The sequence below is a fragment of the Balaenoptera acutorostrata genome, chromosome X (assembly GCF_949987535.1).
Source record: "Balaenoptera acutorostrata chromosome X, mBalAcu1.1, whole genome shotgun sequence".
Lineage (NCBI taxonomy): Eukaryota > Metazoa > Chordata > Mammalia > Artiodactyla > Balaenopteridae > Balaenoptera > Balaenoptera acutorostrata.
The window spans coordinates 85,004,623-85,032,609 of NC_080085.1; the positions used below are offsets into that span (position 1 = coordinate 85,004,623).

The window sequence follows — 27,987 nt, forward strand, 5'->3', positions numbered from 1 at the left end:
CTGTGCAAACTTATATTCCAGCCTACTGAAACTATATGAAGACTTAAACATTTTCTTACTGTAAACAAGAAGGTTAAGTAACCCATTAAGGCATAAGCATCATAATAACTTATCTGATATGACTTTTGAGGTAATGCCAAGTCAATGGCAAATATTTAGTCAGATGTCTAAGTGATTTAGCTTGACGTTTGAGCATTCATAAGAATTGGACTACATTGTTCAATTATCATTTAGATAGCTAGTAATGTTAGAGACAACCTCGATAATCCCTTTTAATGCATGCAACTTTTGATTTTTGAACCTGGATGTGAGCTAGATAGGCTAATCTCCCCCAAAACAGCTTAAATGCATAAGATAAAGATATAACAATAAAAGCAATATAGCTTTTAATATTTGTCTCTACTTGAAAAAAATCACTATCATAATAACAGGTCTGGATAAGGTCAAGTCAAAACACATTTGAAATATTTTTCTTTTGCTGATGTGTTTTTCCATACTAACTATTGATATATTTGTGCCCCTTTCTATATATACTTAACATATTTACTAAATCTGGTATTTTCCAGTGGTCCCCTTGCAGTCAGCTCTTTGAACACTACACTCATTGCATACTTTAAAAATAATCAATTTCAACGTGCAGCTCTTCACTTAAACTATTAGCCAATTGCCTTAGACGTGAGCAGCATTTTCCAAAAATGAGGAGTAATCTTTGGAACACTTGGCAGTTAGCATTTGGTTGACACTCTCCTAGCTTGCAATTACCAGAAAATAACTCCCTCCTCTTTTATAATAGGGAACCTCAATAACAGAAGAAAACCAAAACCCATTTTCCAGCGTCGGTCTAAGTAATGAATCACCTTTACTTGGAAACAAGCTCTTATATTTATTTTATCATGCAATGCACATTAGTATTTGTGTCATAGTACCTTCTAGTTGATCTTAATTCACTTGCATTCATTTTTTTATATAGTAAATTAATTCATCTTATTCATATAGTTTAATACTCTATATTTTGTGCACATCTATCCAATAATAGAATGGAGAGAGTGTAACTCAGTGTAATAATATCTCTAATTTATCACTGTTCCCTGTTTAACATCAGGGTACTTTTATAGCTTTGTTTGATTTATTTTAGAAAAGTGTTTATGACCATATAGAATTGAGGCCAAGCGCCCTCTGAGGACAGCTGGATATGAAAGATACATTTCATGATCTTCTTAAAGGGCTCTATATCCACACTGTTGGAACTTGGAGTTTCTCAGAGAAAGTTTAATATTCCTTCATATTGTTTAGCAAAGCATAGCAGTACTTGACCAACCATCATATCTTCGTTAGAATTTCTCTGGACATTAGAAACTCTACTGTTAATTTTTTTGTTTCTACTGTAAAGTCATAATCATTATACTTATATAAACATTTGCATTTCTTGATATATTTCATAATATATGTATGTATTCCTTTAGTAAATGGAAAAAAATTATCTGAATGCATTAAGTATTTCTTTAATTTAAAAAAACTTTTTTTTTTTTTTAACAAAGTTTACTTTCTAATTTCAGGTGGCCTGCATGCAGTTTATAAATGCCCTTGTCACATCTCCTTATGAGCTTGATTTTCGAATACATTTAAGGAATGAATTCCTTCGTTCAGGACTAAAAACAATGTTACCAGTAAGTGGAATGTGCATATTTATTATGCTTATGAACTTTAATGTTTTTCTCTCTTTAGACAAAAGTACTTTCAGCAAAGTAAATAAATGTGCCTTGCCGTTTCCTTTTGTAAAGCACTGGACATTTTGTAAGCTTTTTGATATTGCAGTAGTGTTAGTCTCTACATACAACTGATGATTCGGAATTCAGCTAATGATATGTCCAGAAGTGATGGCTTTTTTGGTCTTCTTGAAGTCGAAAGGGAACTTTTCTTTGACTTTGAATACTGAGAACATAAAAGACTGCTATTTTTTTGCCATTTCAAATTTTCATTAAAATTTTTTTGCTTTCCTCTTTGATAACTTAGATTGATTTCCTTTATATTCAGCATAAGTATGCATAAAATTTTGATTAGTATATTCTAGACACATAACATAAGGATGGTATTCTTGTTATAATTTCGTAGCAACTTTTCTAAAGAAAAACAATTTTATTTCTTAAATTGAGTGTGGATATCTGCGCTAATTGTGATACTGTTAAAAACATTTTTGAAATAACTTTATAGGCTTGTTCTAAGATAAATGAGCACACTTATTCTATAAATAGAAATACAACTACCATGACTTTATACTTTACTTAGTATGTTAACTAAAGAAGGATTTTGTTCAAGACCATGGCATTTTTAAAGGAGACAAGTAAAATCTCACTAGTTTCTTTATTTAAGCTACTTAGACCATACCTGATAAACAAGAAGTAAATGTAGGGGTGGGGAATAAAAGGACTGAGGAAAGGAAAAACAAAATAAAACAAATGTCAATGAGCGTGTATATAAGGTATTCCTAGGGTATTAGAAATACCAAAATCAGGGATATTTCCTGGTGAGGGACTAGTGTGTAGCATGCATCTGTAACTTGTCTTCTGATAGTCTTAACTGAAAGTGGTTGAAACTCATCATCATAAAATATACAATTGGGTCTATTGAAACCCATTTTAATAAGATATATGATTGGGTCTGTGCAGTTTTAGAAATTTCTATGTCAATTCCACTTTGAATGGTTCTTTCACCCATGACTTTAAAAAGTAAGGAATTGGTTGCAGTGAATCAAAGCATCATCGTAAGTGACCCGAATAGAGGTTCAATATGCAGTTAACTTAGGCACATTCACTAGTTATAGTGTATGTAACACACTTATTCTTGTTTTGTCACAAATCTCTCCTCATGAAAAGTATGTGGTCTTATGTAGCTAGAGGTAATATTACAGTCCTCATTCTAGTGTGCTTTTGAGTTGCCTACTCAGTGTTTCCATCCTTGTCCTCTCGGAGCTGGTCCTCTGTTTCTGGGAGAGTACTCATGTCTTTGGACACTTGTTGGCCTCAGGGGCTCCTGAAGATCCTCTACTCATTTACTAATATGCCATGTTTTTCTGCCTTAGTTGTTGCTGTCTCTTCCAGCTTTCATTTCCCTGTGTCTATTTATAATTAAACATTCATTTTCTACCTTATGCTACTGAATGGCTGGTCAAGAAAACTGTGACTCTCAATTTATTTAAGTCCTCATCTTTTCAGAAAGGGTATGCACAGTAGCTCTTGTCCTTACCTTTTGCACGTTTGCCAGGGTGTGCTCATTTCTGCTGGGTTTAGTGGTCTCATGGTATTTTTCCTTTGGTTACATTGACAGCTAAGATTTTGCATCACTGTTTCTTAGCTACACTTTCGCATTGGCCCTATAGCTGTATATAAAGCCTCTTGCGGTACTCTGTACCTCTTAACTTATGCTTCCAGTTAGATTTTTCTTTAACTATCACATCTCTTCAGTATGCCCTGATTCTTAGATCTCAGGGATCCTTCAGCAAGAGGAAAGTGAGAAGTGTCATGTTTCTGCCTCTTAAAGTTTTGGAATAGAACCTACAAGGATTCTCAATTTCTTTTTCTTCCTGTGACAATGGAGTGAAATATGGCTAAATAGGGCTCTGGTTCTCAAGAAGTTGGGCATGTCCCCCTAAAGAGAGTCTATCAAAATCTTATTGGGGGTAGGGCAGAGATGTTTGGTTTGAAAGAAAATAATCCTCCCCAGGTATTTCTGATATACAATATGAGAATCAGAATCTAGGCAGATAGACCCTGAGATTAGAGGTCCTTCCCTTAATACCATACATTTCACTACTGTTGCTGTTGTCCTTGTAGTTTTATTATCACAATTTGGAGCAAAAGTCAGAATGGTCATGCTTTAATGTATAGTAGATGTACCTAACATGTCAACTGCTGTCTAGCTATCTAATTTACTAAATATTTACATTTCAACCACTAGAATTTATAGTAATATCAAACATCTTTTACACATGCATGGAAGCCTAATAATATATTCATAGATGAGTCTTTAATATCCTGGCTTTTATCCTATTTACTCTTATTTTATACACTGTTCTAACAGGAGGAGCTTCCTAATTTTCTGGAATATATCATATTCAAAGCAGCAAATTAGACGTGGCTAGGGCTAGTATAAATTGTTGGTACATGGATCAAAAATTATACCTATCTGAAATCGTTAGGTGTTGGGGAAGAATAGTTCTTAATAGTTCTTAGTATTTCAGTAATCCCTGAGACCATCATTGTAGTAGAGTGAAACTTTTGTTTCATATAATTATTAGAATCCTCAAGACAAGGACAGTTATTTTAATTACATTCTGTAGAAATTTATTTTCAAAATTTGCCCTGTCTCTATAGATAAATTACGATGTTTAAAGAGAGTTTATATTTCACTTACATGGAAAATTTACTTTTCATAAATTTGCTTTAGTAATTTGGGACAAATGAGTTATTAAACACTATATAGTGATTTTTAAAATAGTATTTTCTCTGTAGTTAACTTACAATGATTTCTTGTGAAGTTTTCTCCATCTGCCTTTTAGTTAGTTAAATAAATTAAGAAAATATTAGATAAGTCAGATATGTGAAGGAACAAGATAGTAAGAAATTGTGTCGGTAGGCAGCAGGCCTTCTTAACCTCTTTTAAAAGACCGACAAACCCTTCTCTTACTCTTTTGAAGACTCAATTTTGATTGCTTGACTGGTAATCAGTCATGTACTGGTAATGGACTTTGATTTCCTTTGAAGTACACCATATTATAGAGACTTAATTATATGTTTTAGAGAATCTGCTGAAAATATTCCGTATCTGTACAGCAAATCTGTTTAAAAAATAACTGAAACATATTTACAGTATTTCACGTAATTATTAGTGTGTAATTCAGTAATTTTATGCCATTCTTCATTTAAAATATAAACTTCAGTGATGCATTTCCCTTTTTGCAATGGGGTATCTGTCACATTTGTGCTATATGAAACTTTTATTAATTTATTAAATGTTTATTTTATCAAGAATTTTTGAATATACCTTTCAAGGTTTGACATTTGAATGAAAGGAAGTTTTTTATATGTGTGTGTGTATGTAGATATGCATATATATTTTAACGGAGCATTATTAGTGAACACTATGAGATATTTCATTTATACATATCTATATTTTTATATTGTGCTGTACATGTTCACATACTATATATATTATATAAATAATGTGTTGTCCTAATTAAAAACTGAAATAAACATTTAACCAGTTATTTTCACTGAAAATATTTTAATCATGAAGGTTGAGTCCATGTTTTGTAAAGTTCTGATGCTGATTAGATGACAGTATTTAATTAACTTGTTTTTTCGATTTTTCAAACATATTTGAATGTGTTAAAGTCTGATAGTGAACATCTAAGAAAGAATATCTTGTGACATAAGAATAAGGAAAAATTCCATATTGTAAAATGTATTAAAGGTTTTTTCTGCAATGACCAGCATATTGGGTGTGTCTGGCTCCTGCTCTTTTCTGAATAGAGTTCAGAAATCACCTGATAATATAATTCACCAATGTTAGATAACTTTACATTCCAATAAATTTCTTCATTCCCCTTCAAAGTGGAAAGTTAAACCTAAAACAAATTATTACTCAAGAGGAAACTAAGTTTAAATACATGTATTTGTTATGTATTTTATATGCAATTATATAGAAACACATTAATATTTTCATATGCTCTGTAGGTAAATTATTATGTATGTGAACGTTAGAAAAAGAACACCTAGAAATTGCATAAATTTGTGTTTGGCTTCAGTAATAGCCGTTGCATCTCCATTTAAAATCGTCCTATTGAATAAAAATAGAAACAAAAAAATGGATCCAAGTTTGTTTTATCGACCTAATTTGAAGTACACCGTGCTTGCATTTCCTTTTAGAGTTCAAGCTCAGCTCTGAACATCCTAGTCCCTCTTTCGGTATCACCCTTGAGCATCCACAGTTGTGATTATCGATTTGGGTTTTGAAAGCGGCAACTTAATGGACACATATTAAAAGATATTCCAGGTGATATATATTAAGCCCAACAATCTCTAGTGTGGCATGCTTCCAAAGATTTTGTTTATACTATGATTTTGAAAATTATCAGAGGTTTGTAATGCATGTGCTTATAATGTATTACAAAAACAGGTCTTTGATGCCCAAGTTGGTATTTTGTGATTCGGCTAAGCAAAAATAAAAGGTGGGGGAGGAGGCTAGTTGTGCATCTTGATTAAAAAGTCCTGACGCCTTTTTGCTTTAAAATCACAAAATGTCATTTAAAATAAATTTGTTTTACAACTTTCCACGCCATACTTGGGACTGTTGTGCTTGAATATATCCTTGCATTTGTTCTTCATTAATACAATTGATCTATATTCGCATTTTTTGCCAGAGGCATATGTGAATGTTCTAACTGCATGAGTTCTTTTGCGATCTTTGATTAGTGTGTTTAGTCAAAGCGACAGCATTTAATTTGGGTTTGTAGCAATTAGTTTTTTTCCGTTGCGAAAGTGATTGTTAATTTTTTAATGTGAATCGTCAAAATCTGGAGCATGAAAAGAAATGCGGTGAATGCAATGAGGTTCTTTCATTTTAAAATAGAAAAACAGAGTACATTTACTTTCTTTCAGGAAACCAAGTGCCTGGGTCAATATTTGAAATTGCTTCTGTGTATGTAGATGAATAATAGTGTCAGGCCTTTATTGCCAAAGTATGGTGTTGTCAAACTGTTATTCGTCTGTTAAGTTTTCTGTTTATATATTAGGATCTGAAAGAAAAAGAGAATGACGAGCTTGATATTCAGTTGAAAGTATTTGATGAAAACAAAGAGGACGACCTAACTGAATTATCACACCGTCTCAATGACATTCGAGCAGAAATGGAATATCCTTTTGACAAACCACAGAAATCATTTTGCATGTACTGTGAAAAAGGGATTTGTGGGTGATTTTGTGAACCATTATTAGAATTCTTGTCTGCTAGCCCAATTTATATCCATTTATTTATATTAGAACTTCACGATGATGCTGTCCTTGAGATTCATGTTGAAGAATTGTCAGACTGTCCTGATGATTTACATAGACTGTATTGAAATCCACACAATGGCTTGCTGCATTATAGGTATACTCTGCTCAGTGGTCTTGAATAGACAAGAGCCTAGGGCAGTATTCCTCATGGATAAGGATTTTTTGGGGGAAAAGTTCAGTGAGTTCATATGTGACTATAGGTAATATACTTCTTCAGTTTATTAAATGGTACTCCAGTGATTTAGAGATATCATTCAATTCAAATAGATGTCTTATTCTCAATCCAAATATTTTGGTTCCTTAGCGGGGGGAAAAAAAGTTTAGATGTGATAGGGTCTGACTATAACAAGGATGCTAGGGTAGAAGCATTTGAGTCAAATACAACTAGCATATAATCTTCCTATGGCAATGATTTTATACAAAATGATTTTAGATCTAAAAGATGGTTGTCATAGCATTGCTGGCCATTTGTTTCACACCCATTAAATTTCTTACTTATGGGTTCTGGGGAAATTGGGAAATACTTCGGAACCAAAATGACCTTTGAGCTGGAGTTTTTCTCTATAACGTCTTCTTCCATCTTCCTTCTCACTCTACAGTACTTTGCTTGCATCTGCCTTATTTATATACACTTCTTTGTGCCTATGAGATGGAGGGCACAAGTGTTTCAACTTTTTCCTCCAATGTTCCTATCAAAGCGTCTTACACATGGGTACTGGATAAGTGCAATGAATAACACTTTTTTTATTATGAGAGATAATTTCTAGTAATTTCTTATCCTTCATCAGTGACTCTAGTCTACAGTGGTCTCCATAATATTAAATGCTTTTTATATCAATTAATAAATATCTTGCTTTATATAAATTTCTCTTCATCAGAAAGCTATTTTTGGATCTATTCCGTAGCCATCGAAAGGACCTTATGAGACTTTAACACAACACTCTTACATGGGGTCTAAGAAGTAATCCATCATATACTTAATTCTATTTGAGAGAAAACGTTGACATTTCAGGTTATTTTTAAGATGCTGAATTACATCTCCTCTTCTCCTTTTCTTTTACATTGATTTTTCTAGGTCCTCGCTTTTCTTATAAAAGTGAATCCATTTTTTAAATCTGTTTTCTAGTTTACTAAAAGCATTTAAACTTCTACCACTCTTTTTATATCCTAAGAAAAATATGTTTCAAGTTCCTTATCAAATAATGACATATAAATGAATGCAAACAGTAATGATTTCATATGTAGTAAGTATTTCATATGTATAAAATAAAACTGGTTTTTATGAACTTTTAGCAGCCCACACAATGCTTATTTGCCTTACTATCTTATGTGGGCAGTGAAAAGACAGGAGTATTGGCTTGCATGCATAATATAGGTTCCCATCACAACCACAGGAAGGTCAAGAAAAAAACACTTTCATTAATGGCATTGCTGTTCCAATGGTACCAACTATAAGCTGGAATTTTAAAATATAATGAACAGCTGATCATTTAAGCGTTTAATGGTTAAATGGTCTTGGAAATACTCTAAGTCTCTTTCACTTGTTAAAAGGTTAAAGTGATCCATAGATTAAATTTCGTTTTGGAAATGTTTTAAATACTGGAACATGGAGTTGAAGGTTTAGAAACAGTAATGCAAACAAAATGATATATCAGTGTTTTCAAAACTGAAGCTGCTTTTGTTATGAATGAAACTGTTATCAAGAATCTTTGATTTTTTTCCTTTACTTACTTTCCACTGATATGAATGAAGTGTACCATCTTCTGTATAATATGTTGAAGGACACTGCTGCTGAAAATTACTTATTATCCATTCTACAACATTTTTTGCTCATCAGAAATGATTATTATATCAGGTAAGAGGCTGTTATGAGAGTACAATTTGTATAATTTGAATTGGATATTAAAGGAAAATTAACAATGTAGTGGGGTCTAGACAGTATATGCATATATATATATATTCATGGAGTATAAGAGTTTGACGACTCTAGATAACATTTTTAAAAAGGTGTCAAAATCTATTTTTAATTGGGACAGAAGAATATACTTATAAAAATGAGGTATGCCATTTCAGTAGCAATGAACCCAACAGATTTTACTGACCCTATGATGAATTTTTTTTGTGGCACAGAGTAAGCTCTGAAGAGTCTATGGTAGAACTTTTAAGTCCTCGTACTTTTTTTTTTTTTTTTTTTGTTCAGTCCACCTATTCTTCTAGGTCTCTCTCTAGCTGGCTGAAGCCATGTGTAAGATCTGAGCCAACAGACTTGATTGGCTCCTCCTGAATTTCTTACCCACAAAAATGTGAGGGATAATAAGATTATGTTATTGTTTTGAACCACTAAGTTCTGAGATGATTTTATGAAGCAATAAGTGAAAGGAAATGGGAAATATTATTCTGGCAAGCAATATACACAGGTAAACATAAAGTTCAAATAGTAAAGGAAAAAGAGAAGAGTGGGCATCATAGGACATCTAGCAGTATCTGCCACACTTCCCATGAATTTATATAATGTGGTGGTAGGAACAATAGAATATAGAGATAGTATCACTATATTGTAATGTGGTAAAAGTGCTTTAATTTTAGTGTGCACAGGGTGTGTGGATATGGATATTTTTTTGAACCTGGTAGCTGAAGGAAGCCCTCCTTCAGAAGTTTAATAATAATAAAAACAGCAATGATAACATTTGCTATTTAGTAAGCATTTTAAGTCCTTGTATATTTTAATAAGACTATTGTTATTCCTCTTGTATAGTATTTATCTAGAAATAGGTGTGATCTTATCTAAGAAAATAATAATACTAATATTTCAGCTTTATACACAGCAATGTAATTCTTCTAAATAAACGAATATAATAATAATCCGTAAAGTCAGAAATTTCAGAGTGTAGTTCTGGTAATATATCTGAAAACCAGAAAATTAGAGAAGGGTTTCTGAATGACTGAAATTATCCATAAGTTGGTGACCATGATCTTATATTTAACTGTTTAAGAGACTCTTAGTTGTTCTTCGTACTCTAATATGCATGAAATTCTAGCAACCTAGGTTCTCTGATTTCTCAAACCTTGCTTGATTAAAGGGCAAAGGAAGGCTACCATGGGGTCGGGTACAGTCACAACAAAAATGACAATTCTAAAGTCCATAGAGAACTATTATAGTTCTCTTATAGTTCAGGCCAGTTGCAATAACTGATGGGCATCATGATGTTACAGAGACATAGAAAAATGTTTAAAATATGCTGTTTTTTTTTAAGCAGGAAATATAGTAATCCAACCAAAATGATTGTTGTTTTCTCAAATAAGTGCTGGCAACTAAAGGGGTACTGTGCCCATGGGTACATAGTTACCTGGGGAAATAATTTGTGTGAAACCATCCATTTCTCAGTAACTTTGAATAAACAAGAAGTTCTAACATGACATCCTTTTCATCCTGAGAACATCCATGTGAGGTAGATGTGCGACTAGCACTTTTATTCTACTTATGGATAATTAATTTGTCCTGAAAGAGAACCATTGTGTTTTCCCTGTTTACCCAGAGTCATTGACTAGATTGATTATAATCCAATATTGTTTACCCTAGACCTGATGATGACTTGAAAAAGCCTCAGATGTGTAATACATATTACTATTTATTCTTATCCTTGAGATCAGCCCCATGACAAAAGACATATAAGAGCAATTAGAATATGTTTGGCTTTATTTGCAAACTTTTAGTAGGTTGGCTAGTTATCAGCACACTAATTTTAGGGATGTTTATGTCATAGTTTGTCCATAGTAGTATTTCTTTCTGATTTTTCTCTGTTGAATTTATTAGCTGCTGATAAATACTAAATTTTCCCCGAATTTTAATGCAAAAAATGCCTTTTTAAATTTTTTGAAGTATGTAAGTGGTCATTTTTAAGGCCGGAATTACCTTGATAGATTACAGAATTAGGAAATGTTTCAAAACCTTTGACACTTTGAACAAATTGAAGCTATCGCCATGCATATTTAGTGTGTATGCGTCTATAAAATGGATCTTTTAAAATATGTGTATAAATAGATCTTTGGAGTAGTCTGTAACATAAGTGGCTGAGTCCAGTTTTGTAAAAGCTGTTATAGCTATCTTGAGTAAAAGTGTGGCAGTAAATTCAATACATTGTTTGCCATGTAATGCCAAGGTACTCATTCCTTATTGAAATTTAGAACTTGGAGAGGCCTAGAACCATTTCTGTATCCATAGATGTAGAACTAAAGAGTCATTTGTTTTTATTAACTTCAGGAACAATAGCTTAAGTAAGTAGATAAGGTTGATAAGTATCTTTGAACACAAGCACGAATCCCTGCAAACTAGAGTATTAAGTCACTAAGTGTTCACAGTTGATTATATTACAATGGGTTTTGCACTATAACATCCAGCCCATCTTTAAGCTTAGGCATATTACTCCTGAGTGAGTGTAATGGCTAGAAAAGGGTTTTTTAGCCTGCTAGAAAATGACCTCGTTTTCTTTATCATGCAGAATCACTTCTTAAGAAAATTGATTTGTATAAGTAGAAAAGGTATTCAAGATTACTTCTTCTCTTTTGCAGGCCACAGTATTACAAAATAGTTGAGGAATGTGTTTCACAGATAGTGCTGCACTGCAGTGGTATGGACCCAGATTTCAAGTACAGACAAAGATTAGACATTGATTTCACTCATCTGATAGGTATGTGATATAACCCTCAATGTCATTTGATTGTGTTTTACTCTCTTCTGTCTAATAGACACTTTTTAAGTGTAGCTCTCTCACTAAACTTCCTCTATTAATATCTGGTAAGTCATTGTGTCTGTGGGTACTCATTTGCTATAATTATTAGTTATGATGATCACGAGAGTTCTGCCTCTGTGATTGGAAATACTAATCTATTTGTTAAGTTTCAACACTCTTGAATTCAGTTTAAAGTCAATGCCGCACCAAAAACATTACATTAGGGGTGAATGCCTTGCTTTTCAGAAACATGACTCTGAAATCCATTGATTCAATTTATGCTGGTACATTTGTGGTTTTGTAGAAATCACGTGAACAACAGGGTCTAATTAGTAATGCTATGTTATTAGTGTTCAGGTCTGAGAAAGGAAATACAGGTTGGTTTCAGTAACTTAAGACCTTTTAATTCTATTAAAGTAGATCGCTTTATATTTTCATAGAGCTTAGAGCTGGGAAAGAATTTGAGGTGATCATGTTCATCTACTTGGATTGTTGTGGAAATGACCTTATATTATCTGAGACTGGTAGCTAGTTACACTTTCTGGAACAATCTCTGATGGATGATGTGAAACCTCTCTTGTGAAATATACTATGCCATATGACCTTATAGTTAAGCAGTTTTATTTATACCTAATTGAAATCACTATTGCTACGATTCAAGCATGAACTCATTTGTCTTTGTCTTTAAAGGTAGGAAACAACAGCTGTTGAATACCAGTTATATGTTATTCTTCACTCCATAGCCCAGGGAAGACTCACAGTAATATTCAAAGATGAATTCCTTGTTATTTATCATGTATTATTCTCATCTGATTGTGAAACTAATGCTCACTTATCATAGGCAATCTGGAGACTTATGTAAGTGACAAAATAAAGCACCAATTACACTTTTCAAGCTCAGTACATTTCACCATTACTCACTGTTCAGCTCAGTACGTCTTGTGATCTCCATCTTCATCTCCATCTTCATCTCTCTCTCTCTCTCTCTCTCTCTCTCTCTCTCTCTCTCTTGCTCTCACTCTATCTCCCACCCTCCTCTATTCCTCTTCTATATATCTATATGCTGATTTTTCATGGAGCATTATATTATTAGAATTTTTCAATATTAACCTTCAAAATGTGACTTTGAATGTCTATATAATATTCCATTTTATAGAATGTCATAATCATCTTGACCAGTCCTTTCTTATTGGACATACAGATTGTTTTCAGGTTTTTATAATTATAAATGAATTTACTCTGAACATTCTTTATATAAATATTTGGCTTCTTCTCAGTATTTCCTTAGGATTGATTCCTCTGAGGGTGTGAACTTTGAAAGGCCAAATGCTTTTCAGAAAGCTTGTGCCAATGTACCCTGCCCCTGCAATTAATGTGAATGTTGGCCTCACTGCATATTTTTCCCTGAGCTTAATAAACTCAGTAGCTTATTTCATATTTGTTGAGAGAGTTATAAGGGACTGTTTCCAAATACTTGTATTGGCTTAAAATCTATTGTGGACCGTAGTGTCGATGGACACTTAGGTTGCTTCCATGTCCTGGCTATTGTAAATAGAGCTGCAATGAACATTTTGGTACATGACTCTTTTTGAATTATGGTTTTCTCAGGGCATATGCCCAGTAGTGGGATTACTAGGTCATGTGGTAGTTTTATTTTTAGTTTTTTAAGGAACCTCCATACTGTTCTCCATAGTGGCTGGATCAATTTACATTCCCACCAACAGTGCAAGAGGGTTCCCTTTTCTCCACACCCTCTCCAGCGTTTATTGTTTGTAGATTTCTTGATGATGGCCATTCTGACTGGTGTGAGGTGATACCTCATTGTAGTTTTGATTTGCATTTCTCTAATGATTATTGATGTTGAGCATCCTTTCATGTGTTTGTTGGCAATCTGTATATCTTCTTTGGAGAAATGTCGATTTAGGTCTTCTGCCCATTTTTGGATTTCGTTGTTTGTTTTTTTGATATTGAGCTGCATGAGCTGCTTATATATTTTGGAGATTAATCCTTTGTCAGTTGCTTCGTTTGCAAATATTTTCTCCCATTCTGAGGATTGTCTTGTGGTCTTTATGGTTTCCTTTGCTGTGCAAAAGCTTTTAAGTTTGATTAGGTCTCATTTGTTTTTATTTCCATTTCTCTAGGAGGTGGGTCAAAAAGGGTCTTACTGTGATTTATGTCATAGAGTGTTCTGCCTATGTTTTCCTCTAAGAGTCTTATAGTGTCTGGCCTTACATTTAGGTCTTTAATCCATTTTGAGTTTATTTTTGTGTATGGTGTTAGGGAGTGTTCTAGTATCATTCTTTTACATGTAGCTGTCCAGTTTTCCCAGCACCACTTATTGAAGAGGCTGTCTTTTCTCCATTGTATGTTCTTGCCTCCTTTATCAACGATAAGGTGATCATATGTGCGTGGGTTTATCTCTGGGCTTTCTATCCTGTTCCATTGAGCTATATTTCTCTTTTTGTGCCAATATCATACTGCCTTGATTACTGTAGCTTTGGAGTATAGTCTGAAGTCAGGGAGCCGAATTTCTCCAGCTCCATTTTTATTTCTCAAGATTCCTTAGGCTATTCAGGGTCTTTTGTGTTTCCATAAAAATTGTGAAATTTTTTGTTCTAGTTCTGTGAAAAATGCCATTGGTAGTTTGATAGGGATTGCATTGAATCGCTGGAATGCTTTGGGTAGTATAGTCATTTTCACAATGTTGACTCTTCCAGTCCAAGATCATGGTGTATCTCTCCATCTGTTTGTATTCTCTTTAATTTCTTTCATCAGTGTCTTATAGTTTTCTGTGTACAGGTCTTTTGTCTCCTTAGGTAGGTTTATTCCTAAGTATGTTATTCTTTTTTTTGCAGTGGTAAATGGGAGTGTTAGCTTAATTTTTCTCTCAGATTTTTCATCATTAGTGTATAGGAAAGCAAGAGATTTCTATGCATTAATTTTGTATCCTGCTACTGTACCAAATTCATTGATTACCTCTAGTAGTTTTCTGGTAGCATCTTTTGGATTCTCTATGTATAGTATCATGTCACTTGCAAACAGTGACAGTTTTACTTCTTCTTTTCCAATTTGGATTCCTTTTACTTCTTTTTCTTCTCTGGTTGCTGTGGCTAAAACTTCCAAAACTATGTTGAATAATAGCGGTGAGTGTGGGCAACCTTGTCTTGTTCCTGATCTTAGAGGAAATGGTTTCAGTTTTTCACCATTGAGAATGATGTTAGCTGTGAGTTTGTCATATATGGCCTTTATTATGTTGAAGTAGGTTCCCTTTATGCCTACTTTCAGGAGAGTTTTTATCATAAATGGGTGTTGAATCTTCTCAAAAGCTTTTTCTTCATCTGTTGAGATTATCATATGCTTTTTATCCAGTTTGTTAATATGGTGTATCACGTTGAATGATTTGTGTATATTGAAGAATCCTTGCATTCCTGGGATAAACCCCACTTGATCATGGTGTATGATCCTTTTAACGTGCCGTTGGATTCTGTTTGCTAGTACTTTGTTGAGGATTATTGCATCTATGTTCATCAGTGATACTGGTCTGCAGTTTTCTTTCTTTGTGACATCTTTTACTGGTTTTGGTATCAGGGTGATGGTGGCCTCGTAGAATGAGTTTGGGAGTGCTCCTCCCTCTGCTATGTTTTGGAAGAGTTTGAGAAGGATAGGTGTTAGCTCTTCTCTAAATGTTTAATATAATTTGCCTGTGAAGCCATCTGGTCCTGGGCTTTTGTTTTTTGGAAGATTTTTAATCAGAGTTTCAATTTCAGTGCTTGTGATTGGTCTGTTTATAATTTCTATTTCTTCCTGGTTAAGTATTGGAAGGTTGTGCTGTTCTAAGAATTTGTCCATTTCTTCCAGGTTGTCCATTTTATTGGCATATAGTTGTTTGTAGTAATCTCTCATGATCCTTTGTACTTCTGCAGTGTCAGTTGTTACTTCTCCTTTTTCATTTCTAGTTCTGTTGATTTGAGTCTTCTCTCTTTTTTTCTTGATGAGTCTGGCTAATGGTTTTTCACTTTTGTTTATCTTCTCAAAGAACCAGCTTTTAGTTTTATTGATCTTTGCTATTGTTTCCTTCGTTTCTTTTTCATTTATTTCTGATCTGATCTTTATGATTTCTTTCCTTCTGCTAACTTTAGAGTTTTTTTGTTCTTCCTTCTCTAACTGCTTTAGGTGTAAGGTTAGGTTGTTTATTTAAGATTTTTCTCTTTTCTTGAGGTAGGCTTCTATTGCTATAAACTTCCCTCTTAGAATAGCTTTTGCTGCATCCCATAGGTTTGGGGTCATCATGTTTTAATTGTCATTTGTTTCAAGGTATTTTCTGATTTCCTCTTTGATTTCTTCAGTGATCTCTTGGTTATTTAGTAGTGTATTGTTTAGCCTCCATGTGTTTGTATTTTTTACAGTTTTTTTCCTGTAATTGATATTTAGTCTCATAATATTGTAGTCAGAAAAGATAATTGATATGATTTCAATTTTCTTAAATTTACCAATGCTTGATCTGTGACCCAAGGTATGATGTATCTTGGGGAATGTTCCACGAGCACTTGAGAAGAAAGTGTATTCTGTTGTTTTTGGGTGGAATGTCCTATAAATATCAGTTAAGTCGATGTTGTTTAATGTGTCATTTAAAGTTTGTGTTTCCTTATTTATTTTCATTTTGGATGATCTGTCCATCAGTGAAAGTGGAGTGTAAAGTCCCCTACTATGACTGTGTTACTTTCGATTTCCCCTTTTATGGCTGTTAGCATTTGCCTTATGTATTGAGGTGCTCCTATGTTGGGTGCATAAATATTTACAACTGTTATATCATCTTCTTGGATTGATCCCTTGATCATTATGTAGTGTCTTGCTTGTCTTTTGTAACAGTCTTTATTTTAAAGTCTATTTTGTCTGATATGAGAATGGCTATCCAGCTTTGTTTTGATTTCCATTTGCATGGAATATCTTTTTCCATCCCCTCACTTTCAGTCTGTATGTGTCTCTAGGTCTGAAGTGGGTCTCTTGTAGACAGCATACATACGGGTCTTATTTTTGTATCCATTCAGACAGTCTGTGTCTTTTGGTTGGAGCATTTAATCCATTAACATTTAAGGTAATTATTGGATGTGTATGTTACTATTACCATTTTCTTAATTGTTTTGCCTTTGTTATCGTAGGTCTTTTTCTTCTCCTGTGTTTACCACTTAGAGAAGTTCCTTTAGCATTTGTTGTAAAGTTGGTTTCGTGGTGTTGAATTCTCTTAACTTTGGCTTGTCTGTAAAGGTTTTACTTTCTCCATTAAATCTGAATGAGATCCTTGCTGAGTAGAGTAATCTTTCTTGTAGATTTTTCCCTTTCATCACTTTAAATATGTCCTGCCACTCCCTTCTGGCTTGCAGAGTTTCTTTTGAAAGGTCAGCTCTTAACCTTATGGGGATTCCCTTGTATGTTATTTGTTGCTTTTCCCTTGCTGCTTTTAATATTTTTTCTTTGTATTTAATTTTTGATAGTTTGATCAATATGTGTCTTGGCATGTTTCTCTTTGGATTTATCCTGTATGGGACTCTCTGTGCTTCCTGGGCTTGATTGACTATTTCCTTTCCCATATTAGGGAAGTTTTCAACTATAATCTCTTCAAATATCTTCTCAGTCCCTTTCTTTTTCTCTTCTTCTTCTGGGACCCCTGTAATTTGAATGTTGGTGTGCTTAATGTTGTCCCAGAAGTCTCTGAGACTGTCCTCAATTCTTGTCATTCTTTTTTCCTTATTCTGCTTTGCAGTAGTTATTTCCACTGTTTTATCATCCAGGTCATTTATCCGTTCTTCTGCCTCAGGTATTCTGCTATTGATTCCTTCTAGAGAATTTTTAATTTTATTTATTGTGTTCATCATTGTTTGTTTGGTCTTTGGTTCTTCTATGTCCTTGTTAAACGTTTCTTTTATTTTCTCCATTCTATTTCCAAGATTTTGTATCATCTTTACTATCCTTGCTATGAATTCTTTTTCAGGTAGACTGCCTATGTCCCCTTCATTTGTTTGGTCTGGTGGGTTTTTACCTTGCTCCTTCATCTGCTGCGTATCTCTTTGTCTTCTCATTTTGTTTAACTTACTGTGTTTGGGGTCTCCTTTTCGCAGGCTGCAGGTTTGTAGTTCCCGTTGTTCTTGGTGCCTGACCCCAGTGAGTGAGGTTGGTTCAGTGGTTTGTGTAGGTTTTCTGGTGGAGGGGACGGTTGCCTGTGTTTTGGTGGTTGGGGCTGGATTTTGTCTTTCTGGGGGCAGGGCCGCATCTCGTGGTGTGTTTTGGGGGTGTCTATGAACTTATTATGATTTTAGGGAGTCTCTCTGCTAATGGCTGGGGTTGTGTTCCTGTCTTGCTAGTTATTTGGCATGGGGCTTCAGCACTGGAGCTTGCTGGCCATTGGGTGGAGCTGGGTCTTAGCACTGAGATGGAGATATTTGGGAGAGCTCTCGCTAGTTGATACTACATTGGGCCGGGAGGTCTCTGATGGTCCAGTGTCCTGAACTCTGCTCTCCTACCTCAGAGTCTCCGGCCTGACCCCAGGCCAGAGCACCAAGACCCTGTCAGCAACATGGCTCAGAAGAAAAGGAAGAAAAAAAGAAAGAAAAAATAATAATAATACTAAAAAAAAAAGAAGAGAGCAGCCAAACCAATAAACAAATCCGCCAATGATAAAAAGTGCTAACAGCTAAACTAAGATAAACATAAAAATCAGAAACAAATCGGTCACAACAGCAAACCCGAAGCTCCTATTGCTCGCAAAGTCCACCGCCTCAATTTTGGGAAGGTTCGTTGTCTATTCAGGTATTCCACAGATGCAGGGTATATCAAGTTGTTGGTGGGGATTTAATCCGCTGCTCCTGAGGCTGCACTGAGAAATTTCCCTTTCTCTTCTTTATTCTCAGAGTTCCTCGAGTTCAGCTTTGGTTTTGGCCCTACTTGTGTGTGTAGGTCGCCCTCAGGCATCTGTTTCCGCCCAGACAGGACAGGGCTAAAGCATCGCGTGATTAGGGGGCTCTTGCTCATTCAGGCCAGGGGGGAGGGAGGGGTATGGTAGTTATAATTGGAATGTGGGGCGAGCCTGTGGCGGCAGAAGCCAGTGTGACATTGCAGGAGCCTGAGGCACACCTTGTATTCTCCTGGTGAACTTGTCCTGGATCACGGGACCCTGGCAGTGGTGTGCTGCACAGGCTCCTGGGGGGCTATGGATAATGACCTGTGCTTGCACACAGGATTCTTGGTGGCTGCAGCAGCAGTGTTAGTGTTTCATGCGCATCTCTGGTGTCTGATCTGATAGCTGTGGATCACGCCTGTCTCTGGAGCTTGTTTAGGCGGTGCTCTGCTTTCTGTGGGCAGACAGGGAAGGAATCCCCTCTCCTTGTGAAACAGTGGTCTCTTGTCTCTTAGGGAGGTCCAGACTTTTATCCGGACTCCCTCCTAGCTCGCTGTGGTGCACTAGCCCCCTTCAAGCTGTGTTCACGAAGCCAACCCGAGTCCTCTCCCTGGGATCTGACCTCTGAAGCCAGAGCCTCAGCTCCCAGCCCCCACCTGCCCTGGCGGGTGATCAGACAAGCCTCTCAGGCTGGTGAGTGTTGGTTGGCACTGATCCTCTGTGCAGGAATCTCTCCACTTTGCCCTCTGCACCCCTGTTGCTGCACTTTCCTCTGTGACTCTGAAACTTCCCCCCACCACCCCCCATCTCTGCCAGTGAAGGGGCTTCGTAGTGGGTGGGAACTTTTTCTCATTCACAGCTTCCTCCCAGAGGTGCATGTTCTGTCCCTATTGTCTGTGTTTTTTTCTTTTTTCTTTTGCCCTATCCAGATGCATGGGGATTTTCTTGCTTTTTGGGAAGTCTGAGGTCTTCTGCCAACGTTCAGTAGGTGTTCTGTAGGCGTTGTTCCACATGTAGATGTACTTTTGATGTATTTGTCGGGAGGAAGGTGATCTCCACATCTTACTCCTCAGCCATCTTCAAGGTCCCTCTCCCAATGAAATTTTAATCAAAATGATTACCTACCAGTGCCAGTACTGCACAGATCTGGCCCCCCTTTGATCTCATCATTTCCCAATTTCTTCCTTAGTTACCTTATTCCAGCCACACAGTTCTTTACAGCAAAGAAAAAACTTTATTGCGGTATACGTGATATAAGAAAAGTGACCTACATTTAAAGTATAAAATTTGATAAATTTTGATATTGGTGTCTACCTTTAAAACCATCATCACAGTCAAGATAATAAGCATCTCAAGATGGCAGAGTAGAAGGACGTGCCCTCACTCCCTCTTGCGAGACTACCGGAATCACAACTAACTGCTGAACAATCATTGACAGCAAGACACTGGAACTCACCAAAAAGATACCCCACATCCAAAGACAAAGGAGAGGCCACAGTGAGACAGTAGGAGGGGTGCAACCACATTAAAATCAAATCCTATAACTGCTTGGTGGGTGACTCACAAACTGGAGAACACTTATATCGCAGAAGTCCACCCACTGGAGTGAAGGTTCTGAGGCCTACGTTAGGCTTCCCAACCTGGGGGTCCAGCAACAGGAGGAAGAATTCCTAGAGAATCAGACTTTGAAGGCTAGCAGGATTTGATTGCAGGACTTCAACAGGATTGGGGGAAACAGAGACTCCACTCTTGGAGGGCACACACAAAGTAGTGTGCGCATTGGGAGCCAGGGGAAGGAGCAGTGACCCCATAGGAAACAAAACCAGACCTACCTGCTAGTGTTGGAGGCTCTCCTGCAGAGGTGGGGGGTGGCTGTGTCTCACCATGAGGACAAGGACACTGGCAGCAGAAGTTCTAGGAAGTACTCCTTGGCGTGACCCTTCCCAGAGTCTGCCGTTAGCCCCACCAAAGAGCCCAGGTATGCTCCAGTGTTGGGCCGCCTCAGGCCAAACAACCAACAGGGAGGAAACCCAGCCCCACCCATCAGCAGACAAGCGGATTACCGTTTTACTGAGCTCTGCCCACCAGAGCAACAGTCAGCTCTACCCACCACCAGTCCCTACCATCAGGGAACTTGCACCAGCCCTTTAGATAGCCTCATCCACCAGAGGGCAGAAAGCAGGAGCAAGAAAATCTACAATCCTGCAGCCTGTGGAAAAAGAAGCACATACACAGAAAGATAGACAAGATGAAAAGGCAGAGGGCTATGTACCAAATGAAGGAACAAGATAAAACCCCAGAAAACAACTAGATGAAGTTGAGATAGGCAACCTTCCAGAAATATAATTTAAAATAATGATAGTGAAGATGATTCAGGACCTCAGAAAAAAAATGGAGGCAAAAATCGAGAAGATGCAAGAAATGTTTAACAAAGACCTAGAAGAATTAAAGAACAAACACCTAGAAGAATTAAAGAACAAACAGAGATGAACAATACAATAACTGAAATGAAAACTACACTAGAAGGAATCAGTAGCAGAATAACTGAGGCAGAAGAACGGATAAGTGACCTGGAAGACAGAATGGTGGAATTCACTGCCATGGAACAGAATAAAGAAAAAGAATGAAAAGAAATGAAGACAGCCTAAGAGGCGTCTGGGACAACATTAAACGCAGCAACATTCGCATTATAGGGGTCCCAGAAGGAGAAGAGAGAGAGAAAGGACCCAAGAAAATATTTGAAGAGATTATAGTTGAAAACTTCCCTAACAAGGAAAGGAAATAGCCACCCAAACCCAGAAAGTGTAGAGAGTCCAGGGCAGGATAAATCCAAGGAGAAACATGCCGAGACACATAGTAATCAAATTGACAAAAATAAAGACAAGCAAAAATTATTGAAAGCAAAAAGGGAAAAACAACAAATAACATACAAGGGAACTCCCATAAGGTTAACAGCTGATTTCTCAGCAGAAACTCTTCAAGCCAGAAGGGAATGGCATGACATATTTAAAGTGATGAAAGGGAAGACCTACAACCAAGATTACTCTAACCGGCAAGGATCTCATTCAGATTCGACGGAGAAATCAAAAGCTTTACAGATAAGCAAAAGCTAAGAGAATTCAGCACCACCAAACCATCTCTACAACAAATGCTAAAGGAACTTCTCTAAGTGGTAAACACAAGAGAAGAAAAGGACCTACAAAAGCAAGCCTGAAACAATTAAGAAAATGGTAATAGGAACATACATATCAATAATTACCTTAAATGTTAATGGATTAAATGCTCCAACCAAATGACCCAGGCTCACTGAATGGATACAAAAACAAGACCCATACGTATGCTGTCTATAGGAGACCCACTTCCGACCTAGGGACACATACAGACTGAAGTTGAGGGGATGGAAAAAGATATTCCATGCAAATGGAAATCAAAAGAATGCTGGAGTAGCAATATTCATATCAGATAAAATAGACTTTAAAATAAAGAATGTTACAAGAAACAAGGAAGGACACTACATAATGGTCAAGGGATCAATCCAAGAAGAAGATATAACAATTATAAATATATATGCACCCAACATAGGAGCACCTCAATGCATAAGGCAACTGCTAACAGCTATAAAAGAGGAAATCAACAGTAACACAACAATAGTGGGGGACTTTAACACCTCACTTACACCAATGGACAGATCATCCAAACAGAAAATTAATAAGGAAACACAAGTTTTAAATGACACGGTAGACCAGGTAGATTTAATTGATATTTATAAGAAATTCCAACCAAAAACAGCAGATTACAATTTCTTCTCAAGTGTGCACAGAACATTTTCCAGGATAGATCACATCTTGGGTCACAAATCAAGCCTCAGTAAATTTAAGAAAATTGAAATCATATCAAGCATCTTTTCTGACTACAATGCTATAAGATTAGAAATCAGTTACAGGGAAAAAAACGTAAAAAACACAAACACATGGAGGTTAAACAATACGTTACTAAATAACGAAGAGATCACTGAAGAAATCAAAGAGGAAATCAAAAAATACCTAGAGACAAATAACAACCAAAACACGATGGTCCGAAACCTATGGGATGCAGCAAAAGCAGTTCTAAGAGGGAAGTTTATAGCTATACAAGCCTACCTCAAGAAACAGGAAAAATCTCAAGTAAACAATCTAACCTTACACCTAAAGGAACTAGAGAAAGAAGAACAAATGAAACCGAAAGTTAGCAGAAGGAAAGAAATCATAAAGATCAGAGCAGAAATAAATGAAATAGAAACAAAGAAAACAATAGCAAAGATCAATAAAACTAAAAGCTGGTTCTTTGAGAAGACAAACAAAATTGATAAACCATTATCCAAACTCATCAAGAAAAAGAGGGAGAGGACTCAAATCAATAAAATTAGAAATGAAAAAGGAGAAGTTACAACAGACACGGCAGAAATACAAAGCATCCTAAGAGACTACTACAAGCAACTCTATGCCAATAAAATGGACAACCTGGAAGAAATGCACAAATCCTTAGAAACGTATAACCTGCCAAGAGTGAACCAGGAAGAAATAGAAAATATGAACAGACCAATCACAAGTAATGAAATTGAAACTGTGATTAAAAATCTTTCAACAAACAAAAGTCCAGGACCAGATGGCTTCACAGGTGAATTCTATCAAACATTTAGAGAAGAGCTAACACCCATCCTTCTCAAACTCCTCCAGAAATATGCAGAGGAAGGAACACTTCCAAACTCATTCTATGAGGCCAGCATCACCCTGATACCAAAACCAGACAAAAATACTACAAAAAAGAAAATTACAGACCAATATCACTGATGAATATAGATGCAAAAATCCTCAGCAAAATACTAGCAAACAGAATCCAACACCACACTAAAAGGATCATACAGCATGATCAAGTGGGATTTATCCCAGGGATGCAAGGATTCTTCAATACATGCAAATCAATCAATGTGATACACCATATTAACAAATTGAAGAATAAAAACCATATGATCATCTCAATAGATGCAGAAAAAGCTTTTGACAAAATTCAACACCCATTTTTGATAAAAACTCTCCAGAAAGTGGGTGTAGAGGAAACCTACCTCAAAATAATAAAGGCCATATATGAGAAACCCACAGCTAACATCATTCTCAGTGGTGAAAAACTGAAAGCATTTCCTGTAAGATCAGGAACAAGACAAGGATGTCCACTCTTGCCACTATTATTCGAGATAGTTTTGGAAGTCTTAGCCATGGTAATCAGAGAAAAAAAGAAGTAAAAGGAAAACAAACTGGAAAAGAAGAAGTAAAACAGTCAGTGTTTGCAGATGACCTGATACTGTACATAGAGAATCCTAAAGATGCCACCAGAAAACTAGTAGAGCTAATCAATGAATTTGGTAAAGTAGCGGGATACAAAATTAATGCACAGAAATCTCTTGCATTCCTATACACTAATGATGAAAAATCTGAAAGAATTTAAGGATACATTCCAATTTACCATTGTAAGAAAAAGAATAAAATACCTAGGAATAAACCTACTTAGGGAGACAAAAGACCTGTATGCAGAAAACTATAAGGCACTGATGAAAGAAATTAAAGATGATATCAGCAGATGGAGAGATATACCATGTTCTTGGATTGGAAGAATCAATATTGTGAAAATGAGTATACTACCCAAAGCAATCTACAGATTGAATGCAATCCCTATCAAATTACCAATGGCATTTTTTACAGAACTAGAAGAAAAAAATCTTAAAATTTGTATGGAGACACAAAAGACCCCGAATAGCCAAAGCAATGTTGAGGGAAAAAAAAGGAACTGGAGGATTCAGACTCCCTGACTTCAGACTATACTACAAAGCTACAGTAATCAAGAGGTTATGGTACTGGCACAAAAAGAGAAATATAGATCAATGGAACAGGATATAAAGCCCAGAGAAAAACCCACACACCTATGGTCAAGTAATCTATGACAAAGGAGGCAAGGATATTCAATGGAGAAAACACAGTGTCTTCAATAAGTAGTGCTGGGAAAACTGTACAGCTACATGTAAAAGAATGAAATTAGAACAGTCTTTTACACCATACACAGAAATAAACTCAAAATTGATTAGAGACCTAAGTGTAAGAGTGGACACTATAAAACTCTTAGAGGAAAACATAGGAAGAACATTCTTTGACGTATATCACAGCAAGATCTTTTTTGATCCAACTCTTAGAGGAAAACATAGGAAGAACATTCTTTGACGTATATCACAGCAAGATCTTTTTTGATCCACCTCCTAGAGTAATGGAAATAAAAACAAAAATAAACAAATGGGACCTAATGAAACTTAAAAGCTTTTGCAAAGCAAAGTATAAACAAGATGAAAAGTCAACCCTCAGAATGAGAGGAAATATTTGCAAACAAATCAATGGACAATGGAGTATTGTCCAAGATATATATACAGCACATGCAGCTCAATATTAAAAAAACAAACAACCCAATCAAAAAATGGGCAGAAGACTTAAATACACATTTCTCCAAAGAAGACATACAAATGACCAAGAAGCACATGAAAAGCTGGTCAACATCACTAATTATTAGAGAAATGCAAATCAAAACTACAATGAGGTATCACCTCACACCAGTTAGAATGGGCATCATCAGAAAATCTACAAACAACAAATGCTGGAGAGTGTGTGCAGAAAAGCAAACTCCCTTGCACTGTTGGTGGGAATGTAAATTGATACAGCCACTATGGAGAACAGTATGGAGGTTCCTTAAAAAACTAAAAATAGAATTACCATATGACCCGGCAATCCCACTACTGGGCATATACCCAGAGAAAACCATAATTTAAAAAGACACATGCACCCCAATGTTCACTGAAGCACTATTTACGATAGCCAGGTCATGGAAGCAACGTAAATGCCCATTGACAGACGAATGCATAAAGAAATGTGGTATGTGTATATATACAATGAAATATTACTCGGCCATAAAAAGGAATGAAATTGGGTCATTTGTAGAGATGTGGATGGATCTAGAGACTGTCATACAAAGTGAAGTAAGTCAGAAAGAGAAAAACAAATATATATTAACGCATATATGTGGAACCTAGAAAAATGGTACAGACGAACCGGTTTGTAGGGCAGAAATTGAGACACAGATGTAGAGAACAAACGTATGGACACCAGGTGGGGAAAGTGCCGGGGTTGTGGTGGTGGTGGTGTGATGAATTGGGAGATTGGGATTGACATATATACACTAATATGTATAAAATGGATAACTGATCAGCACCTGCTGTATAAGAAAATAAATAAAATTTTTAAAAAAGATAATAAGCATCTCTGTCACCCCCTAAAATTTCTGCATTCTCATTTGTAGTCTTCTTCCCATGCCTCCCCCTTTTCCCCATCGTGAGACAATCACTGATCTGCTTTCTCTTGGTATAGACTAGTTTTATTTTCTAAAATTTTATGTAAATGGAAACATACAGCATGTACTTTCTTTGCTGGCTTTTTTCATTCAGCATAATTATTTTGAGGTTCATTTGTGTTGTGGTATTGGCATGTATCATTTGTTTTCATAAGTGAGTACTTTTACGGTATATCGATATAGCACGATCTGTTTATACATTTACTTGTTGATGGACATTTAGATTATTTCTTGGTTTTAGCTATTATAAATAAAGCTGCTATGAGCATTCACATACAATTCTGGTTATCGACATATGCTTTCATTTCTTTTAGGTAAATAAATAGGTATAGGATGGCTAGGTATAGGTATACAGAATAGACTGTATATACAGTATTGAGAATCTTTCCCAAAAGAGGTTCTTCACTTATTTATATTTTGGAGTGTTTGATTAGACCTGGGAAGTTTGATGTTTGTTTTCTTATTTACGTAATACTATATTCTGCCCCTGTTTAGAAGTGGTTCAAGTGAAATCTTTCTTTAGGAAGCCTGAATTAATGAATGTTATTGTATCTTCCCCTGTAGCCTTATTTTAAGGGCCATTTTGAGCCTTAATAATCTTTTTTTTTTAATATGATATTTTAAGATGAGCTTGTTGATTTTTTTAAAAAATTATTTTATTTTTAAAAATTTTTGGCTGCATCGGGTCTTAGTTGTGGCACGCGGGATCTTCGTTGAGGCATGCGGGATCTTCGTTGAGGCATGCGGGATCTTTCGTTGTGGCACAGGCTCTTCGTTGTGGCACGGGCTCTTCGTTGCATCGCGTGGGCTTCTCTCGAGTTGTGGCATGCAGGTTTTCTTTTCTCTCGTTGTGGCGCGTGGGTTCCAGAGCACGTGGGCTCTGTCGTTTGCGGCATGCGGGCTCTAGCTGAGGTGCAGGAGCTCAGTAGTTGTGGTGTGCGGGCTTAGTTGCCCTGCAGCATGTGGGATCTTAGTTCCCTGACGAGGGATCGGACCCAAGTCCCCTGCTTTGTAAGGGGGATTCTTTACCACTGGACCACCAGGGAAGTCCCTGATCTTTAATAATCTTAAGCATAGCATAGATTCTTTGGCACTTCTCCACCCATAATAAACTACAAAAAATTTTTAAAGAGTTCTATAATTGTTAAAGTTGGTAAATAATGGAATACCTTTAAAATGATGATGATTGAGTCAAATATATTCTTGGATGCTTGGTTTTGTGCCTCAATAATACTATCATTGAATTCAGTTAGTATAGAAAAGAAACCTGGTAGTTTATGTTTTACGTGCAGTATAGGTCAATTTCCCTCTAACAGCAATTGACATAAAAATGATAGTTTACATAGTAGAATTATAGGCTGGCAGCCGTCATTTGCCTAGTGATCCAATGCAATAATTTCGAATCATTTTTCCTCAATCTTAATAGATTCTTGTGTGAACAAGGCAAAAGTTGAAGAAAGTGAACAAAAAGCAGCAGAATTTTCGAAGAAGGTAAGACTTATCAAATACTGGCCGTAATTATGAAATGTAAAATTTAATCACAATACATATTCTACCTTGTTTCCTTATACGAGGGCTTATAAATGTTATTTCAGTTATATAGTTCTTTATGTTTCTGGATTCAGGCACCACCACAGACTATTGATTTCTTTCCCGATAAGATAAGGTTGCTACTGTTCCCTGCTCATCACCTTTAATCCATTATGGAAGAAGAACACTAACCATATTCTACTAAAGTGATAAATGAAATAAAATTAGGTTGCTGGAAGCATATAGTTTGAAATGGTCAACCAAAACACATTCCCCCATTGCTTTCCTGCAGCTCTCACTTAACAGTAGGTAGCTCCTTGGAGAACTGTGGAGATGTTTAGCTAGTCTTATCTGTTATGTT

At 36.0% G+C, this 27,987-nt stretch overlaps 1 protein-coding gene across 4 annotated transcripts in view; it reads left to right on the forward strand.

Moving 5' to 3' along the window:
- Positions 1–27,987, forward strand: part of DIAPH2 (diaphanous related formin 2) — an 868,194-nt gene that overhangs the window by 249,768 nt on the left and 590,439 nt on the right. For all 4 annotated transcript variants that reach the window (XM_057538261.1, XM_057538259.1, XM_057538260.1 and 1 more), the window contains 5 exons: positions 1,557–1,667; positions 6,791–6,909; positions 8,791–8,907; positions 11,622–11,740; positions 27,523–27,587. In XM_057538261.1, the coding sequence (XP_057394244.1) occupies positions 1,557–1,667; positions 6,791–6,909; positions 8,791–8,907; positions 11,622–11,740; positions 27,523–27,587 (531 nt within the window). The remainder of the gene's footprint in view (positions 1–1,556; positions 1,668–6,790; positions 6,910–8,790; positions 8,908–11,621; positions 11,741–27,522; positions 27,588–27,987) is intronic.